Below are 19,793 nucleotides of genomic sequence, written 5' to 3'. Positions count from 1 at the left end.
CTGAGCACGGAGGAAAGCGGCCCCTCCCCCACCCCATGGCCGGCACTCCCTGCTGCAGCTGCTTGCAGCCCATGGGGCTGTCTGGAGCACGCACAGGCACCAGACATAGGGCAGGCAAGGGACTGCTTCCTCCTGTGCTCCTTCCCTGCCCGGGGTCCCACCCCCGCCCTTCTCCCCCCCACTTACCTGAGGTTCCAGCGCAGGGCAGCCACATGCTCCCAGGCCAGAAGCCCCACCTGGGGCTTCCAGCTGGGGGGCGGGGCTTGCTGTTGTTGGAGCCCACCGGGCTTCCCCTGGGTCCTATTGCCCTTGGTTCTTGTAATTTTTGACAGAAACCAAGGGCGGAGAAATATTAATTTTCTACATTTTTTTAGGGGCCTCGCGGGCTGGGCAGAATAGCCTTGTGGGCCAGATGAGGCCCGCGGGCCGTATTTTGCCCACCCCTGCTCTATACATTCTATCCACACTTGCAGAGAGGAAGCCAGTGAATTTTCTGAAAGCAGAGCTTTAAGGTATTACTGTAAAGTCATTCCACTTGAAGTATTTTGTGGTGTGTTCTTTTAGGATAATTACATTTATATTATACTCTGAATGGTCATAGTCACAGCCTGATTTTTCTAGTAGATTAAAAATAAGGCCTCAAGGGTACATAGAAAATTCAGACTAAAAATTCAGGCCACTTCTAATAAGAAATTATGAAGGCACCAAAATGAGGTTCAACTTGTGCACCCAATTTTAGCTCTCGCCAAAACCAGAGACTACACAATCTCACAGAGGATACTGCAGGATGGTACCTAGAACCTTTTGACTCCTTCACTCCTGCAATAGTACCCTTGGCATGAATAATCTGTGGAGGCAACTCTGCCAAGGTTGCGTGGGCACCTTTTTGCTGACTGGAATACGACTACCAGAGACTATTTTGATTCAATTAGTTTTACCTGACCTTGTGGGCAAAAGGAAGAGGAATTTGAAGGTACACCATATCTACTTGGGGTAGTAGCAATATTGCAGGTTGGCATTTTAATTTTGTTCAGGACGTACTGATTTCAATAGAAGAAATTCACATTTTTAACATTATTCAAAGGTCTTATTTACTCTAATGCACTGGGAGCTTCTTCACTGCTTGCGAAAATTGCCATTTGCTAGAAAGAGGCATGAAAGGCTCTGGAACCTAGATACCATTCTGTCATCCTGCTTGGATGGTCTATAGTAAATAGTGCAATGTATACTGGTCAGCCTCACACTTACCTGTTATTAATAGGTAAGAGACAGGCGATAACAGAATGAGGGTAAGCAAATGATCCTAGAAAGGCAAGAGTAGAGTCAACTTACAGTGGCAAAGATATCTCTGCTCAAACAGAGGCAAACCCCACTTGAGCTGAGGAACCCAGAGTTGAGTGTATCTGTTCCAAAGCACAAAGCTGAACTTTAATTACAACCTGGAAACATTGGTAGTAACATACTGATTTGATAGGAAATCCCCACGACAGCATAAACCTAGATTTTTGGTCTGGGACCTGTTTTAACAAGACAAACAGTTTTGTGTTCTTTGAAAGTCAGCTTAAAAAGGAGACTGTGGAAACAGTCATGTCTTGCCAAAGTACACACCAGCTGTCAAGCGTACAAGATACTGTTACAAGACACAAGCAAAGAACACAGATTGGTATATACAGGAATGAGACATTTCTGTTAAACAGCATGTTAACAAGAAATTATATTTACTAGTTATGCATGCATCTATGTTATATTTACAAATGCGCTGGAAAGAAGCCACACAATTATTTCAAATAGCTAAAAAAAGTATCACTGTTTCTCCAAACCTAACATGAAAAACAACTTTCACTTACAAAACCATACATATTCTACAGCAGCCCCACTTCAAGTCTACCTAAAGCTTTGAGTCCCTTGGATCCCATTACCAGGGCAAACACAGGAAGTTACCTACTTTAACTACTCTTGTAGGTCACAGAAACACTCTTTAAATGCTAGATTACTGCAAAATTATCTTTTGATGTTCAGGAATCCAGGGATAATTAAGAAATTCAACTCATGTTAATAACTATTGAAATTTAGAGTTCTAAACTGATGGCAGACAGGTACATTTCAGTTAAGGATTCAGCATTTTAGAGAGACATGCATGCATGTCTATGAACGAAAAATAGTTCCAGACGAGCAGATCTGTTTGCAGGTTTGGGCTTTGCATTTTTGACACAGTTACAGGTCTGCTGTCATGCTATCCTAACACAAAATTGGAATGGCATGACATTTGTCTTTACTTGATAGAAAGAATCATCTAATTTCTAAACACCTTGCACTTCTCTCTGTTACCTCATGGCAAAGAAATATTTTTAAATATTTTTTTGAGCTACCTACAAAAATCACAGCATTGTACATTCCTTTCCTGGCTTTTGCAGCTTCCCAGGCAAAGGTGACTGGCAGAGCTGCAGAGACAACAATAAGGCTGGAGAACAATCAACCATGTTTTGGCATGATAAGGTGTTATATAAAAGTTTAAATATTAAACCAGCAACTGTACTGGACAGTGCCCTGGTAACTCTCCGAAATCATTCATTTTAGTTCCACTCTGTTTATGTACAGGACAGAAAGTTGCCATATAAACTGATACACATGGCATCAAAAATTTCTCATTACCTGTTGAAATGGGAAATAGAACTAACAATTGTAAAGCTGTGAAGTATGTTTTGCTCTATTAAAGCAACACGTGGAAAACTGCTGTTAAAAATTTTGGCACTAAGATAAATAAAACCCAGACATGGTCTATTAAACATATCAAAGTGACCCTGTGTGCCAACTCCTTTTTACACTGTTAAGTATGTTATGCAGAAAAAAAACCATGATCTGAAATCTGATCACAGGAAATATCATTCTGAGTGAATTATTAGAGAACATTTCCCTTCCACGAGCTATTATGGTTCAGTATATTATTATTATTATTATCAACTATACTGCTTTCCAATCCACACTTTTAGTGCCATAGATTGTTTTCCTCCTCTTCAGCATTTTATAGCATTGCATATAAATAGAGTGTTCTTTAATGCTATAAAAATATACTCTATTACGCTTTATATATAAACACTGGCACCTTTGCATCATGCATTTCATATAAACCCAGCTACAATTTGCAGTTGATTTTCATATTGGAATATCCCTTCATAATCAGTCTCAGATTATCTGACAATCAAAGCTGAAGTGGGGGGAAAAGTATGGAACACTTGAAGCAGGCCAAAGAGGTTTCAGCAAAAGGACTTTTGAAATGAAATACACATGTTTTCCGAACAATGATTTAACATCCGATTTTGCATGTTTTGGCTATTAGTATTACTGATTGACAGGATTATTTAGGTCAGGACATTGGAACTGTTTTAACTTGCCTTTTTGGAGCAACATAATCATTTTAAAGAACTCTACTCCTGATTAGCATTGTTAATGCTTCTTTCTTTTCAGTCTTACCTTACAAGAACAATGAATGCATAGCAGATGCATACATTCAGTAATGAACTGGCTACAACCATGGTATATCCCATACTAACTTCCTAAGAGAAACGCATGAAGCACAAACATCTAGTTTAGTGTACTTTTAGCAAGAACACGAAGCCACAGAATAAACTAAAAAAACAAACGGTTTTATTGTGACATTTATGACATTGAACCCTTGATATGAATGATTATGGGTACTCTTGACATGTGTTACATAATGTCATGGTGTAGGAGGGCACTGATTGTCATCTGACTTTTGAGAATGTTTAATGGTCCCTACTGACCTCAGTGCATTTTGTAAAGTCACAGAAATTTTATCATCAGGTTTGTGTATACAGTTAACAAGTAGTTGGTCTTTATAAGCACCATTACAAACCCTCACATTAAGGGTATTATTAATCTAGTTTACAAATGCTTCATTGATAAAAATAGCATGATTACAGTATACACACACTTAATTTACATGTATTGTATTATAGGCATAACTGAGATAAACTACTGAGCTAACTTTGGTTGATTGAAGTATTTAGACTGAATAATGGCAATTTTGGCTTCTAAGTTGTGTAAATATTACAGTGCATTTATAAAACTAGATTGAAAAATTACTAGCACCAAATGGATATCATAAATGGCTGACCTAGTAAGTTGTAGTTGGAGAAGCAAAAGTTTAAGAATTACAAAAATAGAGCAGTCCATCGGTTGAAAGCACATTCTTGTACCTCTGCTGAAATGATGATGTATCTCAGCATCAGTGGCCAACTTCCAATGATCAAAGTCCCAGTTTTCAAGATTCAACATATCAAGGTAGCTCAGCTACACTTATAAGAAGCCTGAGAAAGTGGTTGTTCTGTTCTAGGGTATTCATCCTGTACCTTGCTTTTGTGATAATATAATAGTGCTCATTCATACAAATGTACTCATGAAAGACTGTACCTATGATATGGAGAATCTGATTGAGAGGAACATCGGTTCTACCTATCTATCTTTGGTTTAATTATTTGGTCTTTGGTTGATGAATTAATGAAGCAATATCTGAATTTTCATTTTTAGGTTATCTCCCAGCTCACCACTGAGGTAGTCTTTGTCATGTTTGTCTTCAAGCTGATTAAGTTCCTTCTTTTTATAGAGTGGAATACTACTGATTTGTAATGAATAGGTTCCAGGCACTGGCTTCTTCTTTGTAAAGTGAAGATAGCTTATCCCTTCCTTTTTATTGATTTTAAAGAAACCATCTTCGTTTCCAGAGTCAATTAAATATCGGTTATGATTTGTCAGTGTTGTAAGAGCAGGAAGCAGTTCCAGGATTCGATCTTTATTATTAAGCTTGGAGATGTTGAAGGAAAAGATGGCTGTTTGTTCACTATCCCAGCTGGCAAGACTGATTACTGGTTCTCTCTCTTGTTGCTCCTGCATGAGAACAAATTACATTAGTCTGTGCTCTGTGATAGGCTTTTCTAAACTGCTCTCCAGAGAATTTCTTCCCAACCTAATAAGCTGCCCAGTAAGAAAGTTAACAGATTCTGTTTTCTTGCCCACCTTAGGCCCTGTGCAAGCCTCATTTGCTCCAATGGCAATCTACACACACATTTTTGGGGAGAGGATTGGTCAAACGAAAACACAAGTCACAGTTACCTGAAAGCATTCTCTGCCTGCGACATGCATTTAATGCTTTTGCATGTGCACATGGGCTTGGTGCCTTAAGCTGGTGCCTTTCAGAGACAGTCAGACCCTTTCTTTCCCATTCCACCCCCTGTACCCAACAGCGTGCATGCCTATGTCACTTCCCTGGACATCAATAGCAACAGCAGGCTGAAATGAAAAATGAAGTGTATGAGATAATGTGACCTGAGAGGAGCACAAACAGGTTGTCTGTTGGAGCAGGTTCCTTAGTGTTGCTATGCTACATCCTAAGGGAGCTGGATATAAAGTACTGCAAATGGTGTCAGCTCTTGCCTCTTAAGTCAAGGTAATTGAACTCCTCTAGTAAGTGAGCTAAGCCATATGGAACAGTGTATTTATTTGAAACAAATCTCAGGGAAAATAAGAGGAGGTCCGCTTGAACTTATGAGCTTGGAACCTTGCCACAGCTGCCAGGGTTATGTCAGTGCAATTCCTCCTTCACAAAGGCTAAATTCTTTGCCACCAAACATGCCACTGACTTTTAGGAGTGAGGTATCATATCTGAGGCATCCCAGTTTGTTTTCCACAGATCACAGCTTCAAGTACACTTGCTGCACCCTGCTCACTCACTGATCTCACATGACTTTGCACCCATTTCCAAAGGTCCTGAAGGAAGAGACCCAAAACTCCCACTGCATTTCTGTGCACCAATAAAATGCCTGCATGAAAAGCTGCCTGCTGGCCTGTACAATTGTGAATTATATTACATGTGTAAAAGTACCCCCTGGAATCCTGCATTAGCACATGGAAGATTAGATTTGCATATATGGTAACATGTGCAAGCTGTAAACTGCTGGGCACTTAATTCGCATGTGCTTCAGGCGTATCTGGGGAAATCCTGGAGGGCTCTCTGGGTTATAAAATTTATTTCCAGGGGTGGACAACTTCAGCTTCACTGAGGACTGCTTGCAAGGTGCCCTTCCAATGGATGGTTACCGTTGCTGGGAAAACTACACTGCCAGAGGAACACTGCACTGCCATGCAGGCACATGCACAGATCCCTCCAACACTGGAGTGAGGATACCATCTGTGGTGATAAAGAGCATTCTGACTTGCTGCTTTTCCAATCCGTCCTGGTTTTAGATACCCATGAACAACCATGAATGAGTGGCCTATTGCAGAACTACAGCAGCCGGCTGGGATTAATCTGGTGAGCCACTTGCATCCTGCAGGCTCTGTTATACACCCATGGTTCACACCAGTGGCCTGTTCCCTTGTAGCTACTATGCTTGTTAGTGCAGAACTCTCTGCGTGTCAGATCACAACTGTCAGGGCAGTTGAATGAGGTGGAAGGGAATGAAAGGAAAAGCAATCTTTGATCTGGCACCTTTTCAAATGTACTAAAATTTCTAAAAACATAGCTATAAACTTGATGGAGTGAAATAATTCTTGAAGGAAGTTTTATGGCTTACACTGGTCAGACTAAAATAGTGGGGGACAACCTTTTTGTCAAGTGTGCCACAAATTAGCCCTGCACCCTCCCCAAGTGCCACTCAGATCCCCTTCCCCTGCCCAATGTACTCTTCTGTTTTCTGCTCCGAGCCCTGCTAATTTGCTGCTCTTTCTATTTCCTACCTTGTGCTTCCTGCCCAATTTGCTGCTTTGTTTTCTGCTTCCTAGCCTACCTGCTGCTGTGCTGCCTGTCCCCTCCCCAATCTGCTGCATGCCATACACACAGGTTACCCATGCCACCTGTGGCACAGATACCCCAGATTAGCCCGCCCTGGACTAGATGACTGCAAGTGTTCTTATCGCTTTATAATCTATAGATCTACGTATCTATGAAAAGTTCAAATGAGGAGTGAAAACCTGTGTTTCTCAGATAAAACTCCCATTGATGTGAGCGAGAGCTTTATGTGAGTAAGGACTGCATTATTGGTCCATGGCACAGGTAAGCCTGCCACGATGGCTTCTTGCGATTGGCACTGCAGGGTGTTAGAAAGTACAGTATATGCTTTTCTACCATTTTTCTGCTGGGAAAAAGACAGGAATGTAATAGGATTACAAGCCCCCTAATAATGAAGCTCTTCACTTTTGTCAATTCAAAACAATTCCCGCACAGTGGGTTTGATGAAGGTATTATTTGCCTTTATTAGTATTCTAAGAAATATGATGAGAGGCTGAGAGCCATGGGACTCTTCAGCCTGGAAAAGCGCAGGCTCGGGGCAATCTGGTGGCCACCTACAAGTTTATCAGGGGTGCTCACCAGGAGCTGGGGGAACATCTGTTCACCAGAGCACCCCAAGGGATGACAAGATCGAACAGTCACAAACTCCTCCACGACCAATTCGGGCTGGACATAAGGAAAAGCTTCTTTACTGTCCGAGCCCCCAAGGTTTGGAATAGACTGCCACCAGAGGTGGTTCAAGCACCCACTTTGAACACCTTCAAGGCACATTTGGATGTTTATCTTGCTGAGATCCTATAATCCCTGCTGACTTCCTGCCCCTGGGGCAAGGGGCTGGACTCGATCCTTTGGGGTCCCTTCCAGCCCAAATGTCTATGAATCATTCACTGGAGTAAGTGAAAGAAGACTTGTATCCACATAAAGAGATTCAGGTACTCACATGATAGACTCTTATTCTTGTAAATATTAGGTGGCTTAAGTAATTTCTTATTAACATTGTTAGGTGAGAGAGGCCAATAACAACAACCAGGAGGGTGGGAGGCAGGCAAACCCCTCCGAACTGAGCTAAACTTTACTGTCTAATGTACAATTACTTCTACCTAAGAAAATATATAAGTCACACTGCTCTCTCTAATGATTCTATTAGTGATTATGCTCTGAGTTAGTCCCCTCTGCTATCTGGGCCATGGGATAAATACTGTGTGCAGGACTTCTTGGATGGCCTCTGGCTCACAGCCAGAGCCCTGGGTGACTGTACACATGTCCATATAGCTCATTAAAGGCTGCAGCAATCAGATGCACTGGAGTCCTTCCAGATTCAGCATTCAGCCTCTGGAACTCAGTGTTTATACTGGAGAGGGTCCCATCCCTGCACGCTCAACACAGTCCTATTCAGTAGGGGACCCACCCACTCCCAGAACTAAGTGTCCTGGTTTTGAGAGCAGGTCACACGAGTGTTTTACACTCATGCTGTCCTCCAACATCAAGAGCCATCTCTGCTCTTGAGCACACTGCTTTCTGAGTAGTTGGGTGGGTGGTTAGCTTGAGTGTTAGATGCAAATAGGAAATGAGTAAGCATGTCAGAATCCTCCAAAGATGACTCCTCCTTGATGAGACCTAATAGCTTCAGAAAGCCTCCACAAACACCCATGAGGTCCCAAAAGCAGCACTTTGGATCACATAGAGGTGACATGCCTGCCTACAGCCTGAATTTTCTCCCTTTGGATTCTTTCTTCATACACAAACTCTCCAGCTGGCTCAGGAAAAAACCGAACTCTTTTCCCAAGAAGGTCAGTTACCTCTGCTTCATCTGCAATGGTTTCATTAGTGCTTCTGCGCTTCCTCCCTCTCTTGTGGTAGCCGTTGATTTTACATTCATAGCAAGCCTCTGGAGATAGAGAGTTGTCATCTACTTCACCACTGACTGGCAATTCCTGAGCCTGACCTTTACCAAGTCCCATGCCAGAAACACAGTGTCTGGGAAATGAGAAAGGACAAATTAGTTCCACGTAAATTATTCAGCTCATGTGACCTATTCCCCACCACCCCAATCCTAATCCTGTCCCAGAAAATGTGAAGAGTTTTGTTACTTAAATACAAACAATAATAATGAAGGAATTTAGCATTCTTTTCCTAGGCAAACCTCTTACTAAAGCCAAGAGGCCAACTTCTCTACTCAGTCCTAATGATGCCACTGCTTTGGCTCAGCACATAGCTCAGGAAGGCTCTGCTTAACACAGGTCTAAAAATATTTAACTATTTAAAAACACACACTTAAAATTTCATAAGTAGCAAGTGGCTCTGAGTGCGTTTCAAAGTACTAAGTTTTTGTTTCTCTAAATGTGACACCTTTACAAGGTCTCATTGGGCACTGAAAATTTTGGCCACAGTCTTTGTCCTTTTCCTCCAAGTGTTTGTTCCTAAAATTCCAGTGAAGATAACGGTCCCCAATGATTGTGGGACCAGATTTGTATTGTCTAGTTTGCAATTAAGTTTTCAGAAGGATTATTCTCCGATTTTCATTATGAAACACACATAAACAGAAAATCATTCCTTGAGCACTTAGTGCCATTCAGCTAGAAATCTCGGCTCATATCCTATAAAGAAATTTCATTTTGACAGCTTTGGAGAAACACTGCTCATCTTTAGAGTCATAGCGAAGGGTGGAATATCCCAAGCAGGCAACTTAGCCAAGACATGGGCCAGGGTTCTCTGCAGTCGGAGGGAAGTAGAAGTGGCGTACTATGGACTACTGCATCTGGTGGACTGACTTCTTTGGCAATGACTGGACAACGCATGCAACTCCATCAGCATCTTCATCTCTCTCTCCTGCCCCTGCCTTATTTGCTCAGAAAAGTTCAGCTTCAAGCACGGGAGGGACTGAAATGCTTGCACACCTTCCTCAATCCAACCCCATTCTCCATTGTCTCTGCTGCCTCCTGTGGTTCTGCAGCTCCACACTGACAGGGAACGGAACATACTTTGGCCCCATAATGACGATTAGCTTAAATATGAGAAGCCCTTACCCTTGTCCTATTCTGAAGTAACCAGGTGGACATCCACAGACATAGCCACCTTCGGTATTTGAACACCCATAACTGCATGGTGCTTGTGCAGAACCGCATTCATTGATATCTTGGCAACCTCCACTAAACTGTTCAAAGTGAAATCCGGCAGGACACATACATTTATAGCTTCCCAAAGTATTGTGACAAGATGCTCCTCCACAAATGTGTGCAGAGAGGCATTCATTTTCATCTGGAAGGAAAGCAGAGCATATTAGAAATGAGCTTTTATTCTTAATTCTTATTTAACTTATCCCTATTTTGCAATTTCAGAAAGGACTAACTTCAGACAGGAATGAAGGAATAATTGACAACACTTTTTCGAAGAGCTAAATCTTTTTTTTTTTCCCTTCAAGTAGGAGATATAGATAAATAATGGAATTTTAATGAAGAGAAGAACAATAAAAATACCTTTTGCAAACATCTGGGAATATTGAAAATCAAGGTAAATTTGGACCAGCACCACTCCAAAGTTCAGTGGTATGGCTGTCTCAGATTGGGAGGTTAATTCGAGGTCCCCCTATTCGTAAGTATGCTTTGAAATGTTATGATATGAATGCTATATTGTTTGAAAGAAATTAGTTTGAATTGAATGCAAAGATCAGATCTAATAGGGTTGGTTTTAGTACCTATTTTGAAAGACTTTTTGTAGCCTTTTTTCAACTTCAAACAATTTGCTCTATATTTTCAAAGCAATCCCTTAAACTTCTTACAATATAATTTATGATATGGCTTACAACACAACTGCCTGGGCTGGAGATGCAGTCACATGTTGCACAAGGCATGGGAGGAACCAAAGCATTCTTTAGTGATTATCTACATTTGTGCTGCAACAACCTCAGAAAGTCCCTGAACACTACATTACATAAGGTCAAAAAGATGCAAACTGTTTTCAGAAACAAGACTGCCAAGCAACATTCAGGGAAAGGCTTTGGAAAAATCTATCACACAATTCCTCCCCTGTGGTATTGCCCAGGAGGCCCAGATATGCATCTTCAGCATGTATGGTAAATACTACAGATAACTGGTATATATACACTATGGAGAGCACCAGTTAGAATCATCCTGACTTATTGCAGTTCATTCATTTGTAAGAAATACTGGTAGCACATGATTCAATTTAGCTAGAAAATTAAGGTTTCATCAAATGGACTCATTCTAGGAAAACATGCTTTTCTACTGTAAGAAAGGAATTTTTGCAAAACTGAAAAAAATAAATGGAGAGGTTCAGTCTTCAAATTCCATACTATTTCCCAATCTAGATAGCACCAGGAGAGCTGAAATTACAGCTTATTATTTAAAGCTTTAAAAAGTTGAATTAAAATTAATTTAAATCAAATCACTTCTACTTTAATGAAACCTTTCCAAAATGAAATGGCTTTCTAGTTACCCTCAACTTGTCCTGTATGTAAAGTGAACTGAGCACTAGAACGTAAATATCCAGATTCCACACCAAGAACTGTGTTAAATGTCAAAAGTTTGGTAAGCAAAGTTACAAGCAAGGCCCTCCCTAGAGAAGCCCCATAATAACAAGCAAAGGCATTTTTCTGTTCTTAAATAGCAAACAAGCCAAACAGAGCTCGGAGACCTCTGGTTCTCAAAGCAGAGCCATCAGATGCATCTTTTTATCTATCCTTGCAACACTGAAGCTTATGTGGGTCCCAAATAGATTACAAATATATACAGTTCTCACTAGTGGAAAAAATAATTAATGTCAATGCTATCTGAATACAGCACTCTTGCGGTGCATAGTTGTAGCACAGTATAGGGATTTTTCCCATGTCTTCTGTTATGTAGAGAGCCTAGTCCTGTTGGCTGAAGCCATATGACCAGTAGTATTCTCCACTGATGTGGGTCAGAGAGATTTGGGACAGAACCAAATTTAGATGAGGAGCCATATTTGTGTTTTGTTTTAATTTGTAGAGCTATTTTTTCTTAACTCAACAAAGAACCAACAACATTTGTTATATAGAACTTGAATCAGCATCAAGCAAGTGCTTTTTGCAGTCATCACCACTGCATTGTATTTGGGCAGGTGCCACTCATCTTGATGAATTCTGACAAACCATTTGTTTGGTCATAGGATTATGGCTGAATTACAGAAGTAGGCTCCTACTGGATTTTAGATGCTTGCAAAGTCTTACGCTAGATGTTTAATTTTACACTTATACCTAAACATGGGCTTTGATTCTGTTAGGTAGCATGTACGTATCATCAGCCCACAGTTGAGAGTTTTGCCTGTAAGATAACTGAATAAGGCTTGATGCAGTGCTTAAATGAAATACTTCAGAGCATGTGCTTTTAATTAATTAATTTATGTATTTATTTTTGAAGGCAATGGGACTGCTAACATGCTCAAAGTTCACCATATGCTAAATAATTTGCTGAATTTAAGTCTGGCTTGTAAACCCAATAGGAGTTCAGTGCATTCAGCATCTCAAATGCACAGGATCATATCAAATTTGTCTTCTGATGGACATTTTTTAAAAGAAACTTCAGTGAAATGACTGAATTACCGTTTTAAAATATAACAATCAAAAGAAAACGATCTTGTTGATCACAAAGTTATGATGCATTTGATTTTGCTAAAAGAGAAAAGTGACTTGCCAACACATTGGTTCCACTGGTAATGCTGGAGATATCCTTGTGGACAGCTGCACCTGTATCCTCCGATTATATTTTGGCAACCATGTTGACACCGATGGTTTCCATCACATTCATCAATATCTAAAAGGATGGTGCACAGTATAAGTTGGAATAATTATTTCTCCACAATACAGGTATTATTGTATTTACTCAAATACAAGATGACCCAGAATATAAGACGACTCCCCAATAATTAGATTCTGTATATGGAAAATTTATAAATTTGTTACAATTTTCCAAGTGTAGAACATAATTATCAGACTGTTGTCTTGAATTCATCCTCCTCCCACTGCAACAGCATGGAAAATAGTGGCTGGGCATGGGGGACCCCTCACCCTCTGCCCCCCAACTTCTCCTCCTCTTCCCCCAACCTTACTGTCAGACCTTGCCCAGACTATTCCCGCCCCAAAAACAATGTGAAAGTGAGCTGCCTGTGACACTAAGGGGGGAAAAGGGACAGAAAGGAGCAGAAACTGCAGACAAACAAACGGTACATGATATTACTTCACAGCCAAAAGACACACAACTTATCATACAGTTCATTGGGCTGGGCCCCAGCAGAGTCAACAGCATTTCAAGCCATGGTGGCTCCACAGTCCAGCATTGCTCAGTATGTGCATGTAGTACAGATCCCCTCCAAAAAGGATCCACATGCTAATTAGCACTCCCCACTCGTGCCTGGTACCAGATGTTCTTGTCAGGTGCAATGGGACCCTCCAAAAACTTATATGCAGATAAGGCACAGTGCTACCTAGTCTATCATAGTTTCATAGTTGGTAGGGTCAGAAGGGACCTGAGCAGATCATCAAGTCCGACCCCTGCCACAGGCAGGAAAGAATACAGGGGTCAAACGACCCCAGCAAGGTGTCTATCTAGCCTCCTTCTGAAGACCTCCAGGGTAGGAGCCAGCACCACTTCCCTTGGAAGTTGGTTCCAGATCGTAGCCACCCTGACTGTGAAGTAGTGCCTCCTGATATCTAGCCTGAATCTACCCTCTGTCAACTTATGGCCGTTATTCCTCATTACTCCCGGTAGGGCTCGGGGGAACAAGGACTCTCATAGCCTGCTGGTCCCCCTTGGCCGGTTTGTAGATGGCCACCAGATCCCCTCTCAGCCTTCTCTTGTGGAGGATGAACAAGTTCAAGTCCCATAGCCTCTCCTCATAGGGCCTGCCTTGCTGCTCCCTGATCACGTGAGTGGCCCTCCTCTGGACCCTCTTGATGCTGGCCACATCCCTCCTGAAGTGCGGCGCCCAGAACTAAAAGCAGTTCTCCAGCTGCGGCCTGACCAGTGTTGCATAGAGGAGAAGGCTCACCTCCTTGGACCTGCTCATGATGCATCTGTGGATGCATGACAAAGTGTGGTTAGCCTTACTGACCACGTCCTCACATTGGTGGCCCATGTTCATTTTGGAATCAATAATGACCCCAAGATCCTTTTCTGCACTGACAAGAAGGGAGTTCCCCAGTCTGTAGGTATGCTGCTGGTTCTTCCTCCCTAGATGCAGCACCTTGCACTTGTCAGTATTGAATCCCATCCTATTCTCATCCGCCCACCCCTGTAACCTGTCCAGATCCAATTGCAGCCTGTCCCTCTCCTCCAGCGTGCCCACTTCTCCCCACATCTTAGTGTCATCTGTGAATTTGAACAAGGTGGTTTTCACCCCCTTGTCCAAGTCGCTGATGAAGATGTTGAACAGTGCAGACCCAAGGACCGAGCCCTGGGGGACCCCACTGCCCACATCCCTCCAGGTCGAAAAAGACCCATCTACCACCACTCTCTGGGTGCGGCCCTCCAGCCAATTTGCGACCCATCTGACTGTGTAGGCATCGATGCCACAGTTGCCTAATTTCTTAATGAGAATGGGGTGAGAGACAGTGTTGAAGGCCTTCCTAAAGTCCAGAAAGACTACGTCCACTGTGACACCTGCGTCCAAGCATTCTGACCTGGTCAAAGAAGGCCACCAGGTTGGTCTGACAGGACCACCCCATCTCCACCCCATAGACAGCAGGGCCACTCTAATCACATGTGGCAGACTGAGGGAGAGGGTGACAAAGCCCCTCAGCTACAAAGAAGTTAGGTAATGTTTGCCAAACATTTAGGGCTCATGAAGAAACAGAAATCATGGACATGGGAAAGAAAGGCACTGCTCGACTGTGGGAATGAGGAGGAAGTTGACATGTATTTGATGTAGTGAATCACCATAACCTAAAAAACAGTTGCCACTGAGAGGGACTGAACACAAAGAGCTCTATTTCTTATTCAAATGGGTTGCACTGGCCTGTCCTTGTGGATCAAATTTTTAACACCAAAGGGCAGGTGTCAGGGATGGGACATACACACACACACATGATTTCCATGAGTATTTTTGACGCCGGGGAGGGTGTGGGAGCTTGCTCTGGCCTCTGAGTGCTGGCCTGGTACTTGAGTTTCTTAGTGGGGGAGCAACTGTCTTTTTTTTTTTTTTTTTTTTTTTAAGGGCAATAGGGGACTGCTTTTGTGTTTTTCCCCTACTTCATAACTTTTTCCATGACTGAGCATATGCAGTTTCTAACAGCAGTTTAAATGATAGCCAATTTATTTAATGGGTGAGTTTGTTGGTATGCCAATATAAGATGTGCAAAAAAAATGCTGACGGGGAAAAAAACCTCATCTTATACTCAAGTAAATATGGTAATGCCATATTTTAAAAAAAAAACATGTAATTCTGTGGTTTCAAAGTATTTCTTCTCAATATCGTTACTCTTAATGTCTTCCAAAATCATTGTAATTTAGGGGCATTTGTGGGAAATAGGCAAAGACACAGGCTCAGATACTGCCATGGTGGTAGAAGTGTAAAACTGTACAACCAAGAACACCAGAAAATGCTTTTATTAATGTCAGCTGCTGCATCTGCAAGTTTTCTTACCATTCTCTTAGGAACTACTTTATTACAGAAAATGGGATCATCTGTTTAAAAATTCTTTATAAACACTGGACAAATACTGGAAGAAAACATCAGAATATCCAGACACACACTAGAAACAGCAGCCTGTATAATATTTTGCTCATAATTTAAGTAGTGTAAAATATATGTTGTGGTATTAGTTAAAAGTAGAGCTCATGACAGAATGTGGATACTGCCAGACAGCCAGACCTAAACAAATGCTCAGTTATAAATGAAAAGAACATCCATCACAAAATCCAACAACATTTTCATAATACAAAGAACTCTTATTACAGTAAAAGTGTCAAATTGTATCTGTCAGGCTCATTGTTCAGAAATTCTCTGAACCTTTTAGTCAGATACTGACAACTCTTTCTCACATCTGGAAGAATAGAACTGGTCACTTAAATTGGTCCCCAGTGCTCTTCTACTTCATGCTGTAATCCTCCTCCCCCTAAACTAGACAGATGGGGCCAAATTTTGAGCTGGTTGAAGACAATGTTTTTGCACATGTGTGCTGACACCAGCTCTGAGCCGACTCATGGCTGTAAATTCTTTCTTCAGATTCAGCAGGTTGAGTCCCTACTTACTACAACAGAAGCTTGAACTTTGTACCAGAGACAATTTCAACCCCAGCCTATTTACATCCAATGCATGATTATTTTGCACATTTATATGAGCGGGCTTAATTGGCCAGATTCATTCCTGGCACATCCAAGAAGGTCAGTTGCACTGAGCAGCTACAGAGGACTTTCAAGATCTTTGTCTCTGGGACATCTCCACTGTGTGGACTGCTCCAGAACCACAGAACTTGGGAGCCCAGCAGTGCTGGCTCAAACTAGGATCTCTCAGGATTTCCAGAAACCCTGTTGCATTCTGACCCTGAGGGTTTTAGCTCCCCCCCAGCCCCTTCTCCTCAACAGAGTCCCTAAAGCCAATGGTATGGCTCTGCCAGAGCTTCAGACCCTGAAATCCTGGGGTCTCAACTCCAGGGCAGACCTGCCAGGCAGATTGCCACTACAGAGGGACCCAGATTTTCCAGAACCGTGTCTCTGGCCCTGGGACAGTCTGTTTGTTGGGCTTTTCCCAAAACTACAGATCCTGGAAGCACAAGATCTCCAGCCTCAAGGGCAGACTGCCATAAATGACAACTTTTAGAACAAACAGCTCAGGCTCAATAAACTGGCAACATTTATTCAGAAGCTGTCTGTGTTGCCCTATTACACACCCAGGGATGATCACCATCTCCTTAGGCCCTGGGGGATAAGTAAAGGGAAATCTCAGGAAATAAGCAATTTGGTACCTTAGAGCAGTGAATATACCCTCAGAGCCATGCTCAGGGTCTCTGGCTTGGATGTGCTTGCTGGCTTGCACTGAATGCTGCTCTGCAGCAGTTATATTGCCTAACACGTGGGGTTTGAAGCATTCTGGTGCAGGGATTAATGGGTGACATGTGATATTCTGGGCTTGATATGGTAGTGTCCTGCTGAGTTTGTTGATCAGGATGTCCCAGACTCTGGGACAACCCAGGATGAGGCCAGATGTCCAGGTGTGTTCTGGCAAGGTGGTCAGACTGGCAGCATTATGTACTGTGCCTACCTTCACAGCTGAGTCCAGTTTGATCAAGTGAGAAGCCACGCTGACATTCACAGACAAAGCTTCCAGGTGTGTTCTGGCAAACACCTTTAGTCCCGCACAGATTGACTTCAGTGGCACATTCATTATTATCTAAAGAAACAAATATTAAAGGCACAGTGTGGTTTTGTAAAACAACTGTTCATCTTGAAGGTGATCATTAAAAAATGATGACTTGCATCCAGAAAGAAACATCACTGATTTGATAACTTTACCCCCATTCCAGCCTGGGCCTGGCAATAAAGGAACAAAAAAAGGCAGAAGCACCTTCCTTCCTGCTTGAAAACGCAAGTGGCAGACAGACGCAGTTCTATGGAAATTGCTCTCAAAACTGCATAATGGATTTTGAATCTGATATTCTATTCCAGCATACGCAGAATTCAGCCTGGTGCCAAAGGAGCACAGAATACCAGAATTAAGATTCAGCATGCAGAGCTGACAAACGCTAGGACTTTTTGCAGCAAGTGATTCTATCTGGCATTTAAACAGACCTAATAGGCATGGGCACACAGTCCTCATCATTCACATCTAAATATTTAGGGCCTGCTTTTTTAAAGTGCCTCAACATGGCCTCTCAATTTGTGTCTTCAGTCACAAAATTGAAATGGCTTACTGGAGAGGGCTGGGGCATGAAGCAGAGCTCTGTGCTCTCACTGCACAGCCACTGCACTTAGGGAGCTGACTCACTTATTTGCCGGGGAGCAAGGGAGAACAGGAAAGAGGATCTCTTTGCACTATCTGTCCCCACTATTTATCCAATGAAGGTCTCCTGAATTCCTAGGTCTCTATCTACCAGGCACCCAAAATTGCACTTCAAAGATATCTGCAAGCAGGATATGAAGGCTTTTGGAATTGACCCAAACCTTTGGGAGACCTTAGCAGGAGATAGGACAAAGTGGCACTCCCTTCTCAATCAGAGTCCAACATCATGACAAGAAGTGGTCACTCGAATTACAGAAATGTGACCGAAGGAAACAGCCCATCAGGATAGTAGTCCCTAACACCATGTACACCTGTAACCACTGTGGCTGGACCTGCAAGTCTAACATCAGTCTTTGCAGCCACAAATCAGTAGAATAGCTGCAATATCCACCATCAGTCGCTGATGAATGGATGCCATAAAAAAGCTACCAGATATACACCTAGTCATAGTGGCACTGACACACTCATTTAGTCCAATAATGGACTTCAGGCACAAAACTAAAGGTTGTTTTATAAAAGGTGGCTCTAGGTACAAATACCATGTTTCCTCTGCAGCAAATCATTTAAACAGGCTGGCACAGCAAAGGGAAACTTAAGTGGATCAAATTCCATTCTTATGGGTGCTCTGAGACAAGTGGGATGAGACCACAGCCCATTGTTTCAACTGACTGTATTTGGAAATGGAATTAATCCACTTTTTACAACCATGACCAGAATGAGACACAATAAGAGTGCCCAACATAGACTTATATTCTGGGAGGAGCCACCTCCAGCACTGCTTACCAATACAAGCTGTATGATGCTGAGTGAAGCCAGGAGGACATTTGCAAGTGAAGCCCCCAATGGTGTTGACACAAAGGAACTGGCAGTTGTGCTGTTTTGTTGCACATTCATCGAGATCTGAAAGAAAAAAAAACAACGTTCTTTCTATCTGCAGTCCTTATCAAGGCACTTACTTTTCAATAAAGACACTGAGAGAAGCAGTTGTAAGCTAATGACTCAATTTACAAATGCTCTGTAGAGGAGTAATCTGGAAGTATATTGCACAGGCCTGGCTCTGTGCTTCAGAATACAAAGTGCTACATTGCTAAGGAGCACAAAGAGAGAAGAGGAATCTCTGAGCTGAGATGGCACCCTGTGTCCATCTTCAGCTGGTGGGATACAAGACTTAGAAGGACATAAGAGGAGAGTCCTCACACACAGCTCCCTCTCCCTCCTTAAGTCTGATCTCCCATCTAATCTTTGTAGTATCTTTGATCCTGAACTTACCTCTTTCTTTTCTATCTCTTCTGCCAGCAAAGCTACTTTTTCAATGACGATAGAATAATACTGCTCATACCTACAACTGCTTCGAGTCCCTCTCTTCCAATATAAGGAACTTTTGGAGAGGCTGGGCATGTTTAAATCAGTAGGTCCAGATGCTCTTCACCCGAGGGTGCTGAAGAAATTGGCGGGGGTCATAGTGGGGCCCCTGGCACAGCTCTACGAGTGCTTGTGGGGCACTGGCCAGGCACCAGAGGATTGGAAAAGGGCCAATGTGGTCCCCATTTACAAGAAGGGGAGAAAAGAGGACCCCAGCAATTATATGCCGGTCAGTCTTACCCTCAGTCCTTAGGAAGACCTTTGAGAAAATTATCAAGGAGCACATCTAAAAGGGCCCAGCAGGGGAGGTAATGCTCAGGGGCAACCAACATGGGTTCATTGAGGGCAGGTCCTGCCTGACTAACCTGCTTTCTTTTTATGATCAGGTCACAAAGTCCCTGGATGAGGGTGCTGGGGTAGATGTCATCTTCCTGGACTTTAAGAAGGCATTTGACACGGTTTCCCACCACATTCTCTTAAAAAAACTTGGTAATTGTAGCATTGATGCCTACACAGTCAGATGGGTGGCAAATTGACTAGACAGTCGCACCCAGAGAGTGGTGGTGGACAGGTTGTTTTCGACCTGGAGGGATGTGGGCAGTGGAGTCCCCCAGTGCTCGGTCCTGGGGCCTGTACTGTTCAACATCTTTAT

The 19,793-nt window shown here is 42.6% G+C and overlaps 1 protein-coding gene across 1 annotated transcript in view; it reads right to left on the bottom strand.

Moving 5' to 3' along the window:
- Positions 1-3,623: 3,623 nt before the first annotated feature.
- Positions 3,624-19,793, bottom strand: part of FBN1 (fibrillin 1) — a 242,811-nt gene continuing 226,641 nt past the window's right edge. Inside the window, 6 exon segments of the mRNA XM_014522437.2 lie at positions 3,624-4,905; positions 8,605-8,782; positions 9,832-10,063; positions 12,478-12,597; positions 17,042-17,170; positions 18,563-18,679. Coding sequence (XP_014377923.2) covers positions 4,516-4,905; positions 8,605-8,782; positions 9,832-10,063; positions 12,478-12,597; positions 17,042-17,170; positions 18,563-18,679 — 1,166 coding nt within the window. The 3' untranslated portion in view covers positions 3,624-4,515.

The sequence above is a fragment of the Alligator sinensis genome, unplaced genomic scaffold (assembly GCF_000455745.1).
Source record: "Alligator sinensis unplaced genomic scaffold, ASM45574v1 scaffold814_1, whole genome shotgun sequence".
Lineage (NCBI taxonomy): Eukaryota > Metazoa > Chordata > Crocodylia > Alligatoridae > Alligator > Alligator sinensis.
The sequence above is the reverse complement of the archived record's forward strand: the minus strand, read 5'-3'. Positions and strand labels throughout refer to the sequence as shown.